Source organism: Saccostrea cucullata, unplaced genomic scaffold, assembly GCF_032062105.1.
Source record: "Saccostrea cucullata isolate Sc308-1 unplaced genomic scaffold, CSIRO_AGI_Scuc_v1 ctg1406, whole genome shotgun sequence".
In the NCBI taxonomy this organism is placed as follows: domain Eukaryota; kingdom Metazoa; phylum Mollusca; class Bivalvia; order Ostreida; family Ostreidae; genus Saccostrea; species Saccostrea cuccullata.
In genome coordinates this window covers 12,185-30,437 of record NW_026939707.1, presented here as the reverse complement: position 1 = coordinate 30,437, position 18,253 = coordinate 12,185, and the positions used below count along the sequence as shown (strand labels likewise).

The 18,253-nt window shown below is 35.5% G+C and overlaps 1 protein-coding gene across 1 annotated transcript; it reads right to left on the bottom strand.

Annotated features, from left to right (window-relative positions):
* Positions 1 to 722: 722 nt before the first annotated feature.
* LOC134253715 (cerebellin-3-like) lies at positions 723 to 1,680 on the bottom strand. Its single transcript, XM_062736292.1, has 3 exons — positions 1,647 to 1,680; positions 1,359 to 1,610; positions 723 to 1,129 (listed from the first exon to the last, which is right to left on the bottom strand). Exons 1-3 carry the CDS (start codon positions 1,678 to 1,680, stop codon positions 723 to 725), a joined length of 693 nt encoding a protein of 230 aa, XP_062592276.1.
* Positions 1,681 to 18,253: the final 16,573 nt, after the last annotated feature.

The following is an 18,253-nucleotide window of genomic DNA, read 5'->3' as shown; positions in this document are numbered from 1 at the left end:
TTCACAATTTTAGAAGAGGCACCCTTCCTTATCATAACAATGTAGTTAGTCTGTTTAATACATAGAAGCAGAGAAGAATTTCAAAGAATAAATGCTTGTTCACTACGTAATCAGTAGAGCCAATACCTAACACAAGAACCTCGGCCCTGGGGTAATGAAATTCATAATTTTAGAAGAGGCACCCTTCCTCATCATAACTTTGTAAATATGAAGTTAGTTTGTTTAATACCCAAGAGCACAGAAGATTTTCAAAGAAATAATGCATTTTCCCTATATAATCTATAAAGCCCGGCCCTGGCACTAGAACCCCAGACCCTTGGGCCATGTATTTCACAATTTTGGTAGAGGACTCAATTCTTATTACATTCATACCAACAGTTTGACTGCTTGATGTCCTGAAATAAAGAATATTTTCAAAGACTGCATTAATTGTAGTGGTTTTGGCCCACCCGTCAGGCCCCAGGGGGAACAGCGACCACGAAAGTCACAATTTTTCCCTCTTCATCCAAAGATGCTTTATGCCAGAATTGGTTAGTGGTTTAAGAAAAGAAGTTGAAAATGTTTAAATGTTAACGCACAGCGCACGCAATGAATAAGTCACCTGAGTAAAAACATTAAAATGAACACGCCGCTTTGATCTTGTAAGCAAGAGTAGCTTTCAATCAGAAGTATTAAAGGTTTATGAAATCCCCCAGAATACATATTAAACAGAAAAAAAGTGCTCAGCTCAATTTCCATCCAGTAAAACTGGTGCGATACCGTGCAAAACTGAGGATATCACCGGCTCCGTGGTTTACAGAGTTGGTTCGGATATATACGACATCGTTTCTGGATATTTCAACCACCACATTTCCAGTAGCTGCAGCAACTATGTTGACACTGTTACTATCAGAAAGGGCACTTCCAATAACAGCTGAGTTTACTACCATCTCAGTATATATCGCACCATGTTGTTGACTATAAGTTGACCAAGAGAACACATAAACTCCATCAGCAGGTGCTGTGAACATTCCATTGTGGCGGTTATAAGCTTCTCCAGTGTTTGTCTTGACGTAGTCGAATATTATTGTATGATGTACACTAGGGGAAGGCTCAGTGGAACTAAGGTACGCATAAAAAGCCACAACACCTATAAATTTGTTTAGATATTTGGAATTTAAATAAAAACATACTCAATATATATATATACTAAATACATGTATTTAATTTACGAAATAAAAACTTGAAAGGTTATGAGAATCATAATCAATAAGAAAATTGCGGAAAATGCCCAATTTTATGCTATAACACATACATGTGTTTCAAGTATGAATCGTAAATAAAATAGAAGTATTATTTTTGTAAACTCTCACAAGTACCAGATATTTGTCGTTTACGAGAAATATCCTGTTCCTCCTTTTTACTATCTTGATAAGAAGCAATAGGTGAACCATTCTGTGAATGTAAGTTTGTGGCTGCGTATGTTGAGGATTTATTTAAAGACCTAGCCTTTTTGTCGTCTAGGTGTCTATTTATTCTTGACTTTTTGTGTTCCCCGTCACATCTGACTCTTAGGTCAAGTAAGATCCTTTCGTTTTTGGCAATAAGATTGCGTAAAAGGAACGAGAGAGCTTTTTGTACGACATTCGATAGGTATCAGAGCGCACTTTTAAACTGATCTGTCGTTTGAAATTTTAGCATTCTTTTGAAATAATGTGAATTAGGAAAGATGATTTTTATTTAAATTTTGTTGTCCCTCTCCATATCCTCATTTTTACGTCTGAGAAACTGCATTTGGTTTTGATGTTTTCTCATTTTTGCTGAACATTTTAAAAATACAAAGTGATGTAAATAATAATGTATATTGAAATTTATTCATTTTTAATTTAAACAAGATGTGTTTGTGAAACACTGTGCGCCGGCGGCAACAAAGTTAAAAAAAAACTACCTTTAGGATATAGGTCACAGTCAAGGTCACAAGGTTCTTGACCTTGGTGTCCTGTGAAAGAACTTAATTAGTAAAGTATGCATACCAAATATAAAGTCTATCTCTCATGGTTCAAAAGTAAAAGCGAAAGTTCGAAATAGCTATTTTAGCAGATAGTTCGTAGTCAAGATCACAAGGTCATTGACCTTGGTATCATTTGAAGGTGCTTCATTAGTGGAGTATGCACACCAAATATGAAGTCTATATCTGTCATGATTTAAAAATTATGGCGAAAGTTCGAAAAAGCTGTCTTTAGCAGAGAGGTCGTAGTCAAGGTCACAAGGTCATTGCCCTTGGTATCATTTGAAAGAGCTTTATTAGTGGAGTATGCAGTCTCTACCTCTCATGGTTCAAAAGTTATGGCGAATGTTAACGTTAACAATAGACGGACAGACAAACAGAAAAACAGACAGGACAAAAATAATCTATCGATCCAGGCGCATAAAAATCACAATATGTTTTTTAAAACAAAGTACGTTTAACATTTTATATACATCATGTCAATCGAAATTATATCAGTTTTAGTTATGCTTCAAAATTACAGTGACCCTCAACGTTAAAAATCTGATTTTTATAAGACTGGACATCATGCGTGTAACTGAATTGTCTTTGAAGGTTTTACGCCTTCGACACAGACGATCAAGGGTATATGCTGTTTTGGTCTGTCTTTGTCTCTGTCTGAAACTTAACGTTTTAAATGACGATATCGAGACTTCATATTTGTCACAAGGCATTTTTGACAAGGGCAGTTTTTATTACTATGACTTAAAGACAAAAATACAAATTAACACTTTTCCATCTCCTCTTTAGTCTGTATATGGCACATATAAACATGTACATATAGCACCTAGATAGGTTAATCAATGAAAAGCAGACTCTCATACCTTATTGTATTCTCGAGTTGGAGTATTTTTTCCTCTAACCGATGGAGTATTTCTCTATATCTTAAGGGTACCCTGGCATCGTTTTCTCTGTTTTCAGTCTCAGCACATGTAAAATGTACAACTGAAATGGTGAGTAAGAAAAGGCGAGCTATCAATGGAGTAATCATTGTCCTATCTGCTAAAATCGGGCAAGTAAATTTTGTACAGGACAACTTAGTGTTCAACTGTTCTTATCATATATAGGTTATATGTGAATGATAGAAATAAAACATGTACTAGATTATGGTTAATATTTATGAGAGTTTATTCACAGTTTGATAAAAGGAATCACTCGAGCACAGGGAATGATTGAAGTTTTTCATACGTATCAAATGTAAAGCATTAAAAAGATTCTCTGGCGATTCTGTAGCATTAATGGTTAATACATGTACTTATAACGAAGGAAGAGAAAATAAACATTGGAACTTGAAACTTTGCAACAATAATCAATAAATTCAAAAAAGACTCATTTCCTTAAGAAGATTTGAAAAAATGAAGACCAAAACTGTAGAAGAAGTAGCATTTTGGAAATATTTGGAGGAAATTTTCAATATTAGTAACCATGACAAAAACATTCTTCTACCTGTGTGCCACAATGAACGATACAAGAGGAAGACATAGGGAGAAGATTAGGCTTAGCCATGACTGTTTTTGCATCCCTTGCCAAAGTATGGAAGTAAGCACTAACTACGCTAAGCACAATACAGCTCAACAAACTTTTTAAGCTCACATGGTTTTTCGCACAAATTAAGGTCACATTATGCAATAAAAAATACCATATTTGAACTACAGTACAATAACATATCCCTTCGTTATATTACATATATAATGTCAAGCATAAATGTCTTTTAAAATTATTATCTTAAGTTTCCAAAGTGGATGTTTTAAAGGGGAACTTATGAATAAATGGTAGGATGTTTCGACTATACGATTCTACCATAGGTTTTTACAAATCGTATAAAACGAGCCTTCCTAGATACCATGTAGTTGATAATTTTTAATTTTCTTCTTCAAGGTGAGTGTTTTTTTTTTTTTTAAATCTTCGCTCATTTACCATACTTCTCTTGGTTTTGTAGAAATGTAGCGCCAAAAAGGGATAACATTGCAGAAGGAAACCACACTAAAGGGTAGGATAATGAAGTACTGTTTATTTTTTTGAATAGTAAATTCCTTCTATGGAAAGGAAAATTCTTCTGCATTTACGGTTTGAAAGTTAAAATTTTGCAGTAGGATGAATCTCTCATGATTCTAGATTTTAGAAGTTATACAAGCTATAAATTTTGAAAATCCACATTATTTCCTCTGAGAAGTAAAATATGAAATCCCTACTCTGAAAAATCCCACCTTATTAACATAGAAAGCAGTCAAATAGATGAAAAATACTGTTACCACCCCGAGTTAAAGAGTCAAAAAGTACAGAAAATACAAGTTACAGTAGCTGTACTGTGCCCATGTCTACTTTTCTGCCAAGAGCTATTGCTTTCAAAAGAACGGATAAAAAGACAGCTGCAATTGGAAAGAAACCACAAAAATTCAAATGAGAATTGTTATTTTTCAGCAATGAATATATCAAATTTATACCAATTGATTTGTGTCAATTATGTTTCAGTAAATGAAATACAACTTAAATTTTGTAAACAAATACTTTTAAAATGTATTTTGTTGTTTCGATACACAATATCACATTATAACAATGTGACCTTAATTTGCGCGAAAAGCCATGTGAGCTCAAAAGTTTGTTGAGCTGTACAGCTCAAAGGCCAAACATAAGATATTTAGATATCTGTGTTGCTCTATTATTCTGAACTAAGGATTCAAAGAATTGCGGTCGGCGCTTTCGTTATCTTTGTCGGTGAGATGTCATTTTTTAATGACATATTGTGTCTAATATCACTGACGATCACTCAGAAATCATAGCTTGCTCGGAAATATCTTGTCACAGGTAATGCACATGTCAAATATGAAAGCTCTACCTCTTCTCAATATAAGGAACAAGGACTGATGACCCCGTATGGCAACATTGCAAAAATTTAACTTTTCTTAAATGCAAATTAAATATATTATTACCCAAAGTAGGGTCTTCTCACAAGAAAAACGATTGTAAAATATGAAATCCCTAGCACCACCTGTTCAAAAGTTTTGGCCGAGTATAAATTTTTGAAAGGTAAGTCAAACTCTAAGATCAAAGGGTCTTAAACTGTAGTTGTTGGCTTCTTGAGAAAGGTCTTGTAACAAGTAATACATATGTGAAGTATGAAAACCCTAACCCTAACTGTTCAAAAGGTATGACCAAGGATAAAGTTTTTATAAGTAGGTCAAACTCCAAGGTAAAAATTCTTGGTATCCAATAAAAGGTCATATCACAAGGATTACATATGTGCAGTATGAAAGCCCTAGATTTTACCATAGGGACCGGTAACATACTGTATTCTATTTTACGTAATCACTATATGTAAACAAAAAGAGAAAGGGAAGCAACATCAGCCCGAATTAACACAGGATCGATCTCGAAAATGTTTCGTGTTTTCATTAAAATACCTTGCAGTTAGTGGAATAACGGCTGGAATCATTCAGCAATAATTACTCTTTAATAAAAATATCACGGTCATTTAAGAATCGTGTAAGTCGTGTTTTGCAAATCCGACATCCTGTCATGCAAGTGATGTAGTTAAAGTCGTCCACTAAATTCGCTAAACATTGCATCCAAGATTTAACGCGAGATGTGATTGGTAAACAGTGCTTTTCTAGGCTCCACCTTTTACCTTACATGAGTTTTTCCAAAATGTCTGCTCTCGGCTCGGGCCTTGTCGTGAACTGAAAAAGCCACCGTATTTATTCAAATCGAAGAGGTTGTGCGTTAAAATTGCAATTAACAAAGGAAATAGATGAATTTCGTTAACGCTGGATATTCAGCTTGTGTTTTCCAGCTCCGGAAAAACTTCAAACCGGAAGAAAATGTGCGAATTTGACCTCTTTAACATGTAAGTCGACGACTTAAAGTACATCGACTCGCACAACTGGATATCGAGTTAATATATCCTAAATTAAACGCTATATGAATGAATGAGGTTTCTGTTTTATCAAAGAATATTTATTGTAGTATGATTCTTTATAATTTAATTGGCTGCATGTTATTTTCTATGAAATACGAAATATTTCCGAGATCGACCTTGTGTAAATTCGGGCTGATGTTGTTTGCCTTTCTCTTTTTAAATGCATATTGTGATTGCGTAAAATAAAATACACTATGTTACCGGGCCCTGTGGATTTTACCACTTAAAAGTTATGGCCAAGGTTAAAGTTTTTAATATAAGTACGGAAATCTCCAAGGTCAAATTTGTTGGTATCAAATGAAAGGTATTGGTACAAAGAATACATATGTGAACGAGAGATGTTTGTAAAATACTTATGCAAATAATTGGAATTTTTCTAAGTCAAAGGGGCATAACTCTTTCAAAATGGCGCAATCGTACCCAAAACAAAACTTGACCTAGATATTTATCTGTATACTAAATTTCATTTCAGTATGTGTAACGGTTGTGAGGAAAATGAACGGAAACTGCAAATAAGTGGAATTTTTCTAAGTTCAAGGGGCATGACTCTGTCATGTTAAAACAGAACTTGACTCAGATATTTATCTGATATATCCGTATACCAAATTTCATTTCAGTATGTGCAACGGTTGTGAAGAAAATGAACGGAAACTTAGTATACCGACAGACCTACAGACAGCAGCAAAGCAATATGCCCTCCTTTTTTCGAAGGAGGGCATAGATATGAAAGTCCTAGTATTCACCATTCTCAAATTTTAGTGTAAAAGTGGGTCAAACTCAAAGGTCAAATTTGGTTGTTTCCAAAGAAAGGTCTTTTCACAAGAAATACACATGTGAAATATGAAAGTCATAGCTCCACTCAATCAAAAGTTATGGGCAAGGTTAAAATTTTTGTGACGGACGGACAGACCGACGGACAGACGGATGAGATTAAATGTCCCCTCGCTTTCGCGAAACAACAGAGAAAGACGATCATGCCTGAGGATGAACTTAAAAATACAATGGCCTTTAACAATAGATCCATACCTCTATAGCGAATCGTCAAAAAAATGCAATGGAAAAAAATATCTCTGGATGGAAGCCACCCTACACGGCAGAACAGCTCTCATTGGGCCTCTGAGGGAAAACAAGAACACCTGACAATGTTCGGTTGAGAGGGAAAGGGAAGAACTGTGTTGGAGCAGTTAGCGCTCTTTGTTGATCGGTCTCGAACGCCCTCCAGAAACAGGACCTCGGTTTATATGGTCTCACCCGAAGGGCCGGTCTCCACGTCCCACAATGGGATTCGAACCCGCGACTCCTAACTTTGCGACTCTAGAGCAGACGCTCTAACCACTGCGACATGTGGGCGACTTACAATCAATATTATAAAGTTACCACATTAATATGTAAAGCACTTTTAAAACATACCGGTATCTTTTAAACAAAATAATTGTACTCATACTTCTTTAGTTTTTTACAGCAATACAGATTCTTTCATCATTTTTTTTTCTCCATGGCACCTGATCCCACATCTGATGTTTAAAAGGTCCGTGTTTGCTCCATTTCTATTTAGTAATGTTTAATGGGTTTTTTTTTTTGGCTCGAATACTGTTCGTTATCCACGGATTTTATTTTTTCAGGTTTAGCGAAATCAATATCATACTTCAACCTTTTAATATCAGATTTAAAATAAATATGGAAAATAATTTGTGTTCATTTGCCTGACCAAAAAATATCGAGAGAAAACCTTGCTTAAGGCACATTGATCATCTGGAAAGAGGTAATTCTAACCAGAATTAATGCCTTTCATTCCTTCTTCAAATTTTATTCTAATATAGGCTTTTCTTTAAACTTAATTGTACTAGCGCAAGGCTTACTAATTTTGTGTCAATTTAATGAAAAATTTTATTTAATATCACAGGAGTTTAAGCAAAACTAAACTTGTATAGGTGAATAAGGCGGAGCAAACCTTAAAATTTCAATCTGAAATTTTAATTTATACATGATATCACTATATCGACCACTGGGCCACTTAAGCGTCTCGTTTACATTAGTAAGAATACACTCAAATACACAATGTCTTGTTTGTAGAAACTGAATATATTATTTATTCTGTTAATGGACAGACGTCGGAGTAAAACCCATTATGATATTTAAGCAATATGAAATTTAATATTGAAGCAGTTCTTCAAAAGGTCTCAGATTGTTTTTTAGAAAAATGATACATTACTTTTGATAGGAATGCCAAGTTCCAGTATATTTTTCGTTTTGATAAATATCTTCTGTGGGACGCATGCATATTGTCAAGTATATAGTATTTGGAATGTAGAGGTAACCAGGACACTTTTACGGAAGATAAAGTCAATCGGCACTAATATGTGCGCGGAGGAGTGCTTAAGGACCTCAGCTTGTATATCCTTTGATTATGATGATGAACATTTTGAATGCAATTTGTTTGACACATTATTGACGACTGAAAAAAGTTCCGATGACACATCGTCAACGACTGAAATAAGTTTCGATAACACATCGACAACGACTGAAATAAGTTTCGATGACACGTCGACAACGACTGATAAAAGTTTCGATAACACGTCTACGACTGATAAAAATACCAACGAATACACTTGGACAAATGAAGAAAATATCACCGATTATTCAATATCCGTAGGTGAGGATGCTGAGAACAATTCGAATATACATGAAGAGAACATTACAAAGGTAATCTGATTCATCTGATGTAATTTACAATCACAGGGGAATTGCTTTTTGTAACTCTCAAATTTATTTTACAATGACATGGGAATTTCCTGTCTTGTTCTACATTTATGAGGATAATTAGGACATTTTTAGTAATTTTTAGCTCTATTGGTCGGAGACCAGAAAAGCAAATGCGACAGTAATGCGTCCGTCTGTCTGTGAACAATATTTCAAAATGCTACTCTTCCTACAGTTTTGGTCCAATTTCAATATAACTTATCAAATAAGTACAGTGGCGTAGCATCGTTTTTGAAAATGGGGGAGGGGGGCAGCCAGAGGAAAAAATTTTTTTAATTACCTGAAAAAGTTGACAAGCTAAAAAAAAAAGGAAATTCCCCAAAGTCGAAAATCCTGTTTCCTGGGGTGAGGGGGGGGGGGGGGGGTGAGGTGAGGTTAACTTTTTCTCAGTGTCACTTACTTTCAGTACTAATTGTAATACTACATTTTCGGTACATTACTAAAACTCTTAAAAGTGGGGGGACCAACCAGGTTTCCAATTGACATTTCCTAAAGAAGTAAGGTTGGGAAAAAAAAGGGGGGGCAGGCCTCCCCTGGCCCCCTGTTGCTACGCCCCTGAAGTAGACTATACTAAGATTCATAATTCTGTTTGATTTTTGATTTCGATGAACGGTGTTGCTGTTGATACCAAATATAGAATTTTCTGTGAAATACTTTCAAAATGCTACAATTTTTGTGTGAATTAATGTGGCATACAGTTAGACTTCACTAAGATTCATTATTGTCTTTATTGTTTTCTTGATTTATTTTGATGAATGATGTTGCTATGCTAACTAAAATTTTCGTTTTTTAGATTTATTTTGATGATGTTGCCATGGTAACTAAAATTGAAAATTCTTTACAATTTTAATAAAAGCCACTTCTACAGTTGTAGTATTATTGCCACAAAAAAGTGACTTAATCAATTATTATTATTTTATTTATTGCAGTTTTAAAGTTACAAGTCCCATCTGCTACTTTTCTCTTCTTTGCTATAAGTATAAACCAGTAAAGCTACAGTCTCGACAGAGACTTCATTATTTTTAAAAATGCAATATTTCCAGATCATGATACTGCAATGCCATCTAAAATGTTTGTAAAACGTCCCTTTGAGAATTAATACTCATTTTAAGACGCAAATACTTGCCAGTTGATAGTTCCAAACTAAACCTTCACTCAGCGCTCTTACGTTTGCGCTCTTTTGCATGTCAGTTTGCGCCAGTATACTTGTGAATAATCTTTTGCATGTTTTACAGCATCTGATAGGGCTGCTAAAATTTTGTATGCCATTATCGATTGGATGTTGGATTTCAATAGGCATATGAAACACAGAACACAGCAATACCACTGACAATCCAAAATAAACAACAATTTACATGGATCGGTTTTATAGAGTTAGGTACTTGAAGAAGAGTAGCCTTACTAATTCCATTCTTTAAATTTTCTTATACTTATTCAAAAACCCACCCGGTCAAATCACAACAAATATAAATACATGCTTTTTTTAAAACAGGAAACGAAACGAGCTTCGACTGACCACGTGTTGCTGGTGACTACAAATGCCTTACTGCAACCCTTCACTATTTTTGTTGTACCATTTTAGTATTGATTTCCTCCAGACACAACGTTTTTCCTCAAGCAAACTGTCACGCTGTTTGTAAAATGATAATACCATTTAGCCTCCACCACCTGCCGATGGACGGCTGCAAATTTATGCCTAAACGATGGCACTCAGTAACATTGAGCAGTGGGTGATCTTTTTCGTGCAACATGCCTGGGTCCTTTGTGTATACGCTCTAACCAGACCAATCTACAAGTCCAGTGATTCGAACCCGCGAAGTAAGGATCAGCTCTTTATTCCGCAACTCGATCATGCTCTAACCATTGCACTACTATCATTGTACCATTTTAAAAAAGCAGACGTTTAATTGTTGCTTAACGTGCCTCTCAAGAACATTTCCTTCATATAGTGACGCCACCACTTGCCGGTGGAGGGTTGCAAAATACCAATCCTCTGCATTCCATTGATCATCTTTTTTCATGCCAACGCGTACTGTCGGTTCATACGCTTCATCCGAAGGACATGTCTCTACGCCCTGCAGTTGATTCAAACATGTAAACGCAAGAATCAACTCCTTACTCTGCGACTCTAGAGCAAATGCTACAAACATGCACTACTATTATAGCATCTTAAGGAGAGAGGAAGCTAAACAGAGATTGATATATGTTGTATATTGATTTCTGGTTCCAGAGTGTGTCACCAAGGTGCAGTTCTACATTACCATACACCTGTGGCTGTGATGGGGGATATAAATGTGTGGAAACCTTTTCTGGTTCGACCTGTGTGAGGATATGTGAGGCACCCCTTTAGTTATACATATTTTCAAATAACATGCAGTTTTCAATTTTGAATATAGCTTCATGATTGTCCTTTACTCTTAAGTACGCATTTTGTATACTGTAGATTCTAAAACTGTGGAATTCCGATTGATTTCATGTTGATCCACGTCCTGTTTGAGTATTTTTCACTGATTGAGATGAAATCGTATACCGAAGAAAGCTTCCATATTTAGACCTACTCATGGAGCATTGAGAACTAGTTCTTACGGTGCCTACGAACATCGTGGCACAACACTTCGGTTTTTAAGGTTTCATGTACAGGACCCACAACGTTCACTTCAAAGAGCCGAGCGCTGGGCAAAGAAGCAGTTGCTACATGTACTTATTTATCGACTGAATTGGGTCGCTACCGTGATTCAAAGACACGGTTTTCCAATAACGAAGCGAAGGCGCGTAATTCCGAACACATACCAGTAGCAAAGCGAAAAAGAATTAAAGGGCTCTTAGGGCCTTTTTTCTGCTCCGTGGATTTTGTCGAGAAATATAGTAAACTTTGAGACTTTGTGACTAAGTATCCGCTAAATTTCAAATGAAATAATTTTCTTTGTAACCAATGCAATATGACGTCATGTTTTGTGTCTCTATTGACCTATTTTGGATACATGTATTTCTTCAAAAAATGGCCAAAAGACGATGCGCTTATTCTGTAGTTTTTATAAAGCACAACCTCTTATCCAAAACGTGCTAATATATAATGGAAGGTGATAAAATATTTTTACATGTATTTTTGGCTCGAGGGGTGAACTCGTACTTTATGTTTTTGCTGAAAGTCCGCAAATTCATACACACGTTAATTTTCTGCAAAATTTTAGAACATTTCAATTTCACAGAACCGTAACCTGGACGTATAAGGGAAACTGTTTTTATGTAAACTGAAAGTACTAAGTCTCTACTTTATATTGATGTTTAAAATGGGATAGTGTTTTCATCCATCAACTGGTATATCTACAGGGCTATTTTATGCTTAAAGTAAACCTAGTATTTTTGTTAGATACAAAGTACATTATAAATTACAATATAATTAAAGCTATTGTAGCAGGAAAGTACTTTTCCCAGTAGCGCTGTCACCAACTGATTGTCTCCCATCAGAAAGGAAACTCAAATAACACCTCTTATATGAAAGATGAGGCTCATGGCCCGCATCACTCATCTGAGTAGCTTTGACGATGCTGTTTTTTTGTTTTTACCAATTCCCCCCTTGTAATACATATTGTGACCCCACCCTAACACATTGGTCATAATTTGGACAATTTAAAATCTACATTACCCCAGGATGATTCCACATAAGTTTCAGCTTTTCTGGCCTATTAGTTCCTGAAAATAAGATTTTTAAAGCTTTTTCATATATATATATATATATATATATATATATATATATATATATATATATATATATATATATATATGTAAAACGTTGATTCCCTATTGTAGCCCCGCTCTCTCCCTGGGGGTCATGATTTGAAAAAAAGTTCTAAAAAGAATCTATACTATCCCAGAATGCTTCCACTTAAGTTTCAGCTTTTTTGGCCAAGTGGCTCTTGGGAAGAAGATTTTAAAGTTTTTTCCTATATATTTCTATGTAAACTTTGATTTCCCCATTTTGGCCCGGCCGCCCTACCCCATTGATAGCCTGGGTGACCTTACTACACATATCTTGCAATGTTTCTACTAACTGAGAACTAGATGAAGAGGAAGAAAGTGGTGAACGTATTCTGGTCTTATGCTCAAGATCCAAGGAGATTGCTGCCTCTTTTGGGGGTTCTTCAGCTCTTGTTTCTTCCTTTCGTGGTTTCAGGAAAAGGGGTTCTTCCTCTGCTAATATCTCATCAAGCAAATTTCTCTCTTACGGCCCAAGTTGGTAGGGCTTTTGAGTTCTAGAAGCATGGGCTTCTGGACAGAAGCAGTGGGAATCGGTGTCTTGAGAGGTACCCCAGCAGAGGTGCCCCTTTTCCTGCGTCCTTACTCCTTTAATAGTCATGTGAGCAATCTCTGTTCCTTCTTTAATTTCATAATGTTTAACCGCTACTGCCGGAAATTTATCCCTGCTTGCCTTTCTTTTTGTTGTATGATCTTGTATGTCATGTAAATCCACGTAGTTTAGAACACGGATACCGGCACAAAGTACAAGAGTAGGGTACGTTGATCAAAGGAATGTGCATCCTCAAAACATGATTTTGATAATCGCCTTCCCTCCAGATGTCAGTTTGGTAGATTGCCAGTGTATGCATTGGAATTCTCCTCCGCTGGCCATCTGTAATAATGTTAATAATTTTCATTGTGAATAAGATTTAATATGATACCTTATCATTGTTCTGATGTCATCACTCTTACAATGAAAGATAAAGGGGGGGGGGGCAAAGGGCGAGGGTAGACAATATAATATGTTGATCTGTAGCCGTACACGTCGATTGAACTTGACATGTAACTCTTCCTAAGAGCGCTCTATTATTTACACAACATTGGAACATGAACGCCGCAGTATTTCATCAATTTGTTGTAATGCAAAACTTTTGAGCTTTCATCTTCTGTGTAAATACATGAACTGGGTTCTGAAATTAAGATAATTTAACTTTTCTGTGATAAAACAAGGACCCCAGTAATCATCTTGTAACTTCGGTGAGATGCCCTTTCTCTTAGACTCATTGAAATACCAGACAACATCCAGACAAAAATATACAAAAAAAAAAAAAACAGAAGCTGTATTGTCACGTGACATTAACAGAAAATATAACAGAAAATTTCCATACACATTTCTCTTAGTAAAATCACGTCGATTCTCGTCCAAAAAATTGTAAAAACAAACCGTAATATTTTCATTACATGCCATTCATATTTCCCGCAGTAACGGAAAGATCGATAATCTAACATTAGGAATGTCCCAGTATTCACTATTAAAATAAAGTAAAGTCCGTATACACAGGAAGTGTGTACACATGATGTACGAGGGTTGTCCCGTAAAATCGTGGACAAGTTGTCTAGTGTGAGAAATAAACATCACTGCGTTCTGAATTTTTCACTATTATCTAGTACATATTTTTGTAATATATACAGCAAATTTCAGATAAATATATGCATAAATAAACAAATTATGAGATTTTATGCCATGTATTGTATCACCTTACGGCGCATGGATTATAACGTCAAAGTGTCTAAAACAGCGTCACGTTTTATCTTTGCTGAAAATGAAGTTGGATGAATCCGACTTAAATTTAGGAATTTCATTGATACACATTCTTTAGTCTCCATAAACAGTCGAAGAACCAATTGACACCCTCGTGCGATCTTCTGAAGATTTATTAGTAAGGTACGGACAATATTCTCACCATCATTCACCTAATAGAAAATCTCATATCGGCGGTCTACTGTGACAGCGTCTTTTGCAGTTACATTAGGAGTTTGTTCGTATGTTTTGTACTCCCCAGGGACTCGATCAAAAAAAAAATTCCCTAAGAAAACTATTTCATTTGTATACTTATTTCATTTGTATACTTAAGATATGGTGATATTTTTATAATCTTTTTTCTTCTATGGTCATTTCAAGTCTCTAAAGGTGTCATTACAACATCGAAATAAAACTGAACTGTTCTCCGGTGCGCCGTAACGTCATAAAACGTCGCCATTTTTCGTGTGTTGTGTTTACCACTTTCCCATTTCGAATGCTCGAGAAACTGCCAAAAATTAAGCAAATGCCTTAAATTTTTTACAAAGACTACAAAATTGATTGTGGAATTGAATTAGGATAATTTTAATCCAAATCTTATGTATTTAAAACTTTTATTTTGAATTCAAACTTGTGTATTCTTTAATAAAACCTTGGTTTTTTTGACCGTGCGCCGTAGGACAATACCTCGTGCACATTCAAGCATAATAAAGTCTTTATATTTGCCTATATTTTATCAAAAATATTATCATGCACTTAAATATGATAAATAAACATTTACTGAAATTTTCAGCTTAGTGCGCCCATAACTTTTCGAGAAAAACGCTTTGTCCACGATTTTATGGGACAACCCTCGTAAATACATGTGCTTCGTTTACCGTAGAACACATAAGTAAGTGATCAACTTTGTACATGTACAGTAATTCAAGCTGTCACCATCTTGTACATCTGTTTTTTTTCCCTACACTTTCAAAAACACAAGATATAAAAATAAAGGGGGAGGTCATAAGACTACATTCTTAAACATAAAATGTTTTATAATTTTAATTTCAAAAGACTGTCCAAAACATCACATTGACGAAGAGGGTACAGTGGTTAACATTACAAATGTTTCTGTTGGGAACAACGAAACATACTGGAGCAGCATAGATGAGGAGCAGCGAATGTCCATCGTCTGCCAGACAGATGGAACGTGGTCTGCTGCAGTCAAACTTAGAAGTCAGTATCTATATTATTTCAATAATTGATATTGACCAATGACCAATTGAACAAGATACGTGTATAATAAAGTTCAGCTGTAGATTTGTAGCTAAGTACATGACTGTAGACGATCTAGTGCCAGACATTGTATATATGTTCCAAGTGTTTATTGGACACAGTTAAAGACATCGTCTCAAGTCACAGGTCCAGAGTCCGCAAAAAGCTTTTTCCTATCAGAATGGGAGAGGACCGTACATTTTTGCCGTGATTTGCGACGATGAATAAAAGCTGAAGACGATTCGTAAAAAGAACTCGTCTGCCATATTTATCCGATCTCCGGGTATTTCTGCGGGCCTCTATAAATAGATCCGGTCATCTAATCACTGTTCAGATTAATGAATTGTCACCGGTATACACAGACGTATACAATACAACACTCAGTACTGTCACCAAAGACACTTACAACGATTGCAATGCAGTATAAAAACATAAATACGCGTAACTTCAATAAAACAAAGGTTATGCAAGATGACAATCAGGAACACGGGTCGCCATGTGACAATACAATAGTCAGGTGTAACGAATGTGAGGTGTATACTTCTATACTCATAGCTATTAAGACCATGAAACATTAGCTGGCAAGATTGGAAATATGCAGCTTACGTCATTTACATCTGTTACAGTCAAAAATTTAATGATCCGGTCAATAAAATTGGCGGTTACAATTCGACGCGGACGGCCGAGAAAGTATTTTCAATCCACCTCAGGTACTCTAGAAGGCACGGTCTTATTGATTCACCCAGAAGACAAATAATTTCAATCCCCATAAATTTTAACATTTTGTTTGAATTTCATATTTATATGTGTGTGGTTTTTTTTTTTTTTTAGCCTTTTGAAGACATGTAAAAGTCATAGAAGACATCGATTATTTTTTTTTATCAGAGGAAAGCCATTTGACTCAAAAACGGGGGAAGGGGGTATCTGTCGAAAAATGACGATCGAGACAGATCACTCCTACACAGGACAGAATATATTTAATTCTAGAATGGCAAAAACTTTTTCTTATTTTTGTCTTCACTGAAAAATGCTTAAATGCTTTTTTATTTTCAAGATCGTTCAGTCCCCCCCCCCCCCCCACAGTTTTCCACGCAGAAAATCTACATACATGTACATACAAAACAAAAATCAAATATTTCTCTATTTTGGTTTCTTTAAACTGTTAAAACATTTGACAGAAATTTCTAATAAAATAAATAAATCATTAATTCTATATCACACTTAAAATTAATATACGTCTTCTAGGTGAATTAATAAAATCGTGCCTTCTAGAGTAGCTAAGGTGGATTGAAAATGCATTTCAAATTACAATATCAATCCAATGTTTTCTCGGCCGTCCGCGTTGAATTGTAACCGCCCATTTCATTGTCTATCATTAAGTGTTTTGACTGTAACAGATGGAAATGACGTATGCTGCATATTTCCAATCTTGTCAGTTTATGTTCCGCGGTCGTAGATAGTATTACATTGAAAATGACGCAAGCCTATTTAGATTAACATTATCCATATTTTGTCAACAATATTATCACGCGTTCTTATAAATATTTCTTTAACTACTTCTTAAACAAAAACATGAACAAGTCGAGCAAAATGTTCCGATCTAAACTGAATTCTTAGGTTTAAAAAATAATTTAAATAGCAGCACTTTCTATCAGGGAGAGTTGATTAAGAAGCTATGAAAATTTTAGTGTTCCCAAAATCACTGGACTAGAGGGATTTTGAATGTTCAAGTTAATTTTTTTTTTCAAATCAAAAGCCCCGGTCGTAGTTTGGAACCACAATGGGTGATACAAGTTTGACTTTTGATGGCATAAAGAAAAACAAATCAAGATATATGCAAAACTTGTAGGAGAGTGTCGTTTTTTGTCGTTTAGTAGATCCTTGAGAATATTTCTTTCATACGAAGACAACACCACTTGCCGGTAGAGAGCTGCAAGCTTTGATATATCATATGGCTAGGCACATACGGCCTTTGAGCGATGAGGGATTTTTTTTTCGTGGCAACAACTAGTGCTACATGGGTAGACCGTCTATACGGTCTCGCATGAAGGACCGGTATTCACGTCCCACTGTGGGGTGGGATTCGAACCTGCGACGTAAGGATCAACAAAGCGACTCTAGTTTAGACGCTTTTAACTGCGCACTTCGTGGACTTTGGAGAGCGTTGTGATCCATGGGCTTTTGTCAATGTGTATCACTGTAACTTATTAGTCATTTATTCTGATTGTATTTATGAACAACGAACCTACCGATTTGCATTTAATGAAAATATATTGAAAGTGGACTAGTTTTTATTTTTGATGTTTAAATTGTTTACAACAGGGCCAGCGACATGTGCGGAAATTAGGAGGAATAATTTTACGTTAACAAACAGGGAGTTCTGGATTTACCCAAATGTATTGCACAATACGGAGAGGGTAAAGGTGTTCTGTTTAGAAAATAAAGAGTACCTTACCTTGAACAGGAGTAACTGGATTACTCAACATGATTACACAAACCTCTACGATGACCCATGCTGCGATTTAAAAGGACCACTGAAAACTTGCTATTTTCAAAAGATCAGATTTGATCCAGAGGTATTAAAGCTTTTTTTGCTTTGAAAACGTTGACTACAGTTAGTTAATTACTTTATGATTGCTTGATAAATACAATTAATTTACTTAATAAGGTCCCCGTTATCAAATTTTCGGTTGCATCTAATTTTTGCCTTGTTGATTAGTATGTTTATCTCTTGTCTCTTCACAAGCACTTTTCA

Bases quoted from the DNA above. Each gene is read 5' to 3' on its own strand.
- LOC134253715 (XM_062736292.1), bottom strand. From the start codon at position 1,680: ATGCTAAAATTTCAAACGACAGATCAGTTTAAAA. The intron at 1,611-1,646 runs GTGCGCTCTGAT...TCGTACAAAAAG, and splicing joins AACGACAGATCAGTTTAAAA to CTCTCTCGTTCCTTTTACGC. The intron at 1,130-1,358 runs GTACTTGTGAGA...ACAAATTTATAG, and splicing joins TCGTAAACGACAAATATCTG to GTGTTGTGGCTTTTTATGCG.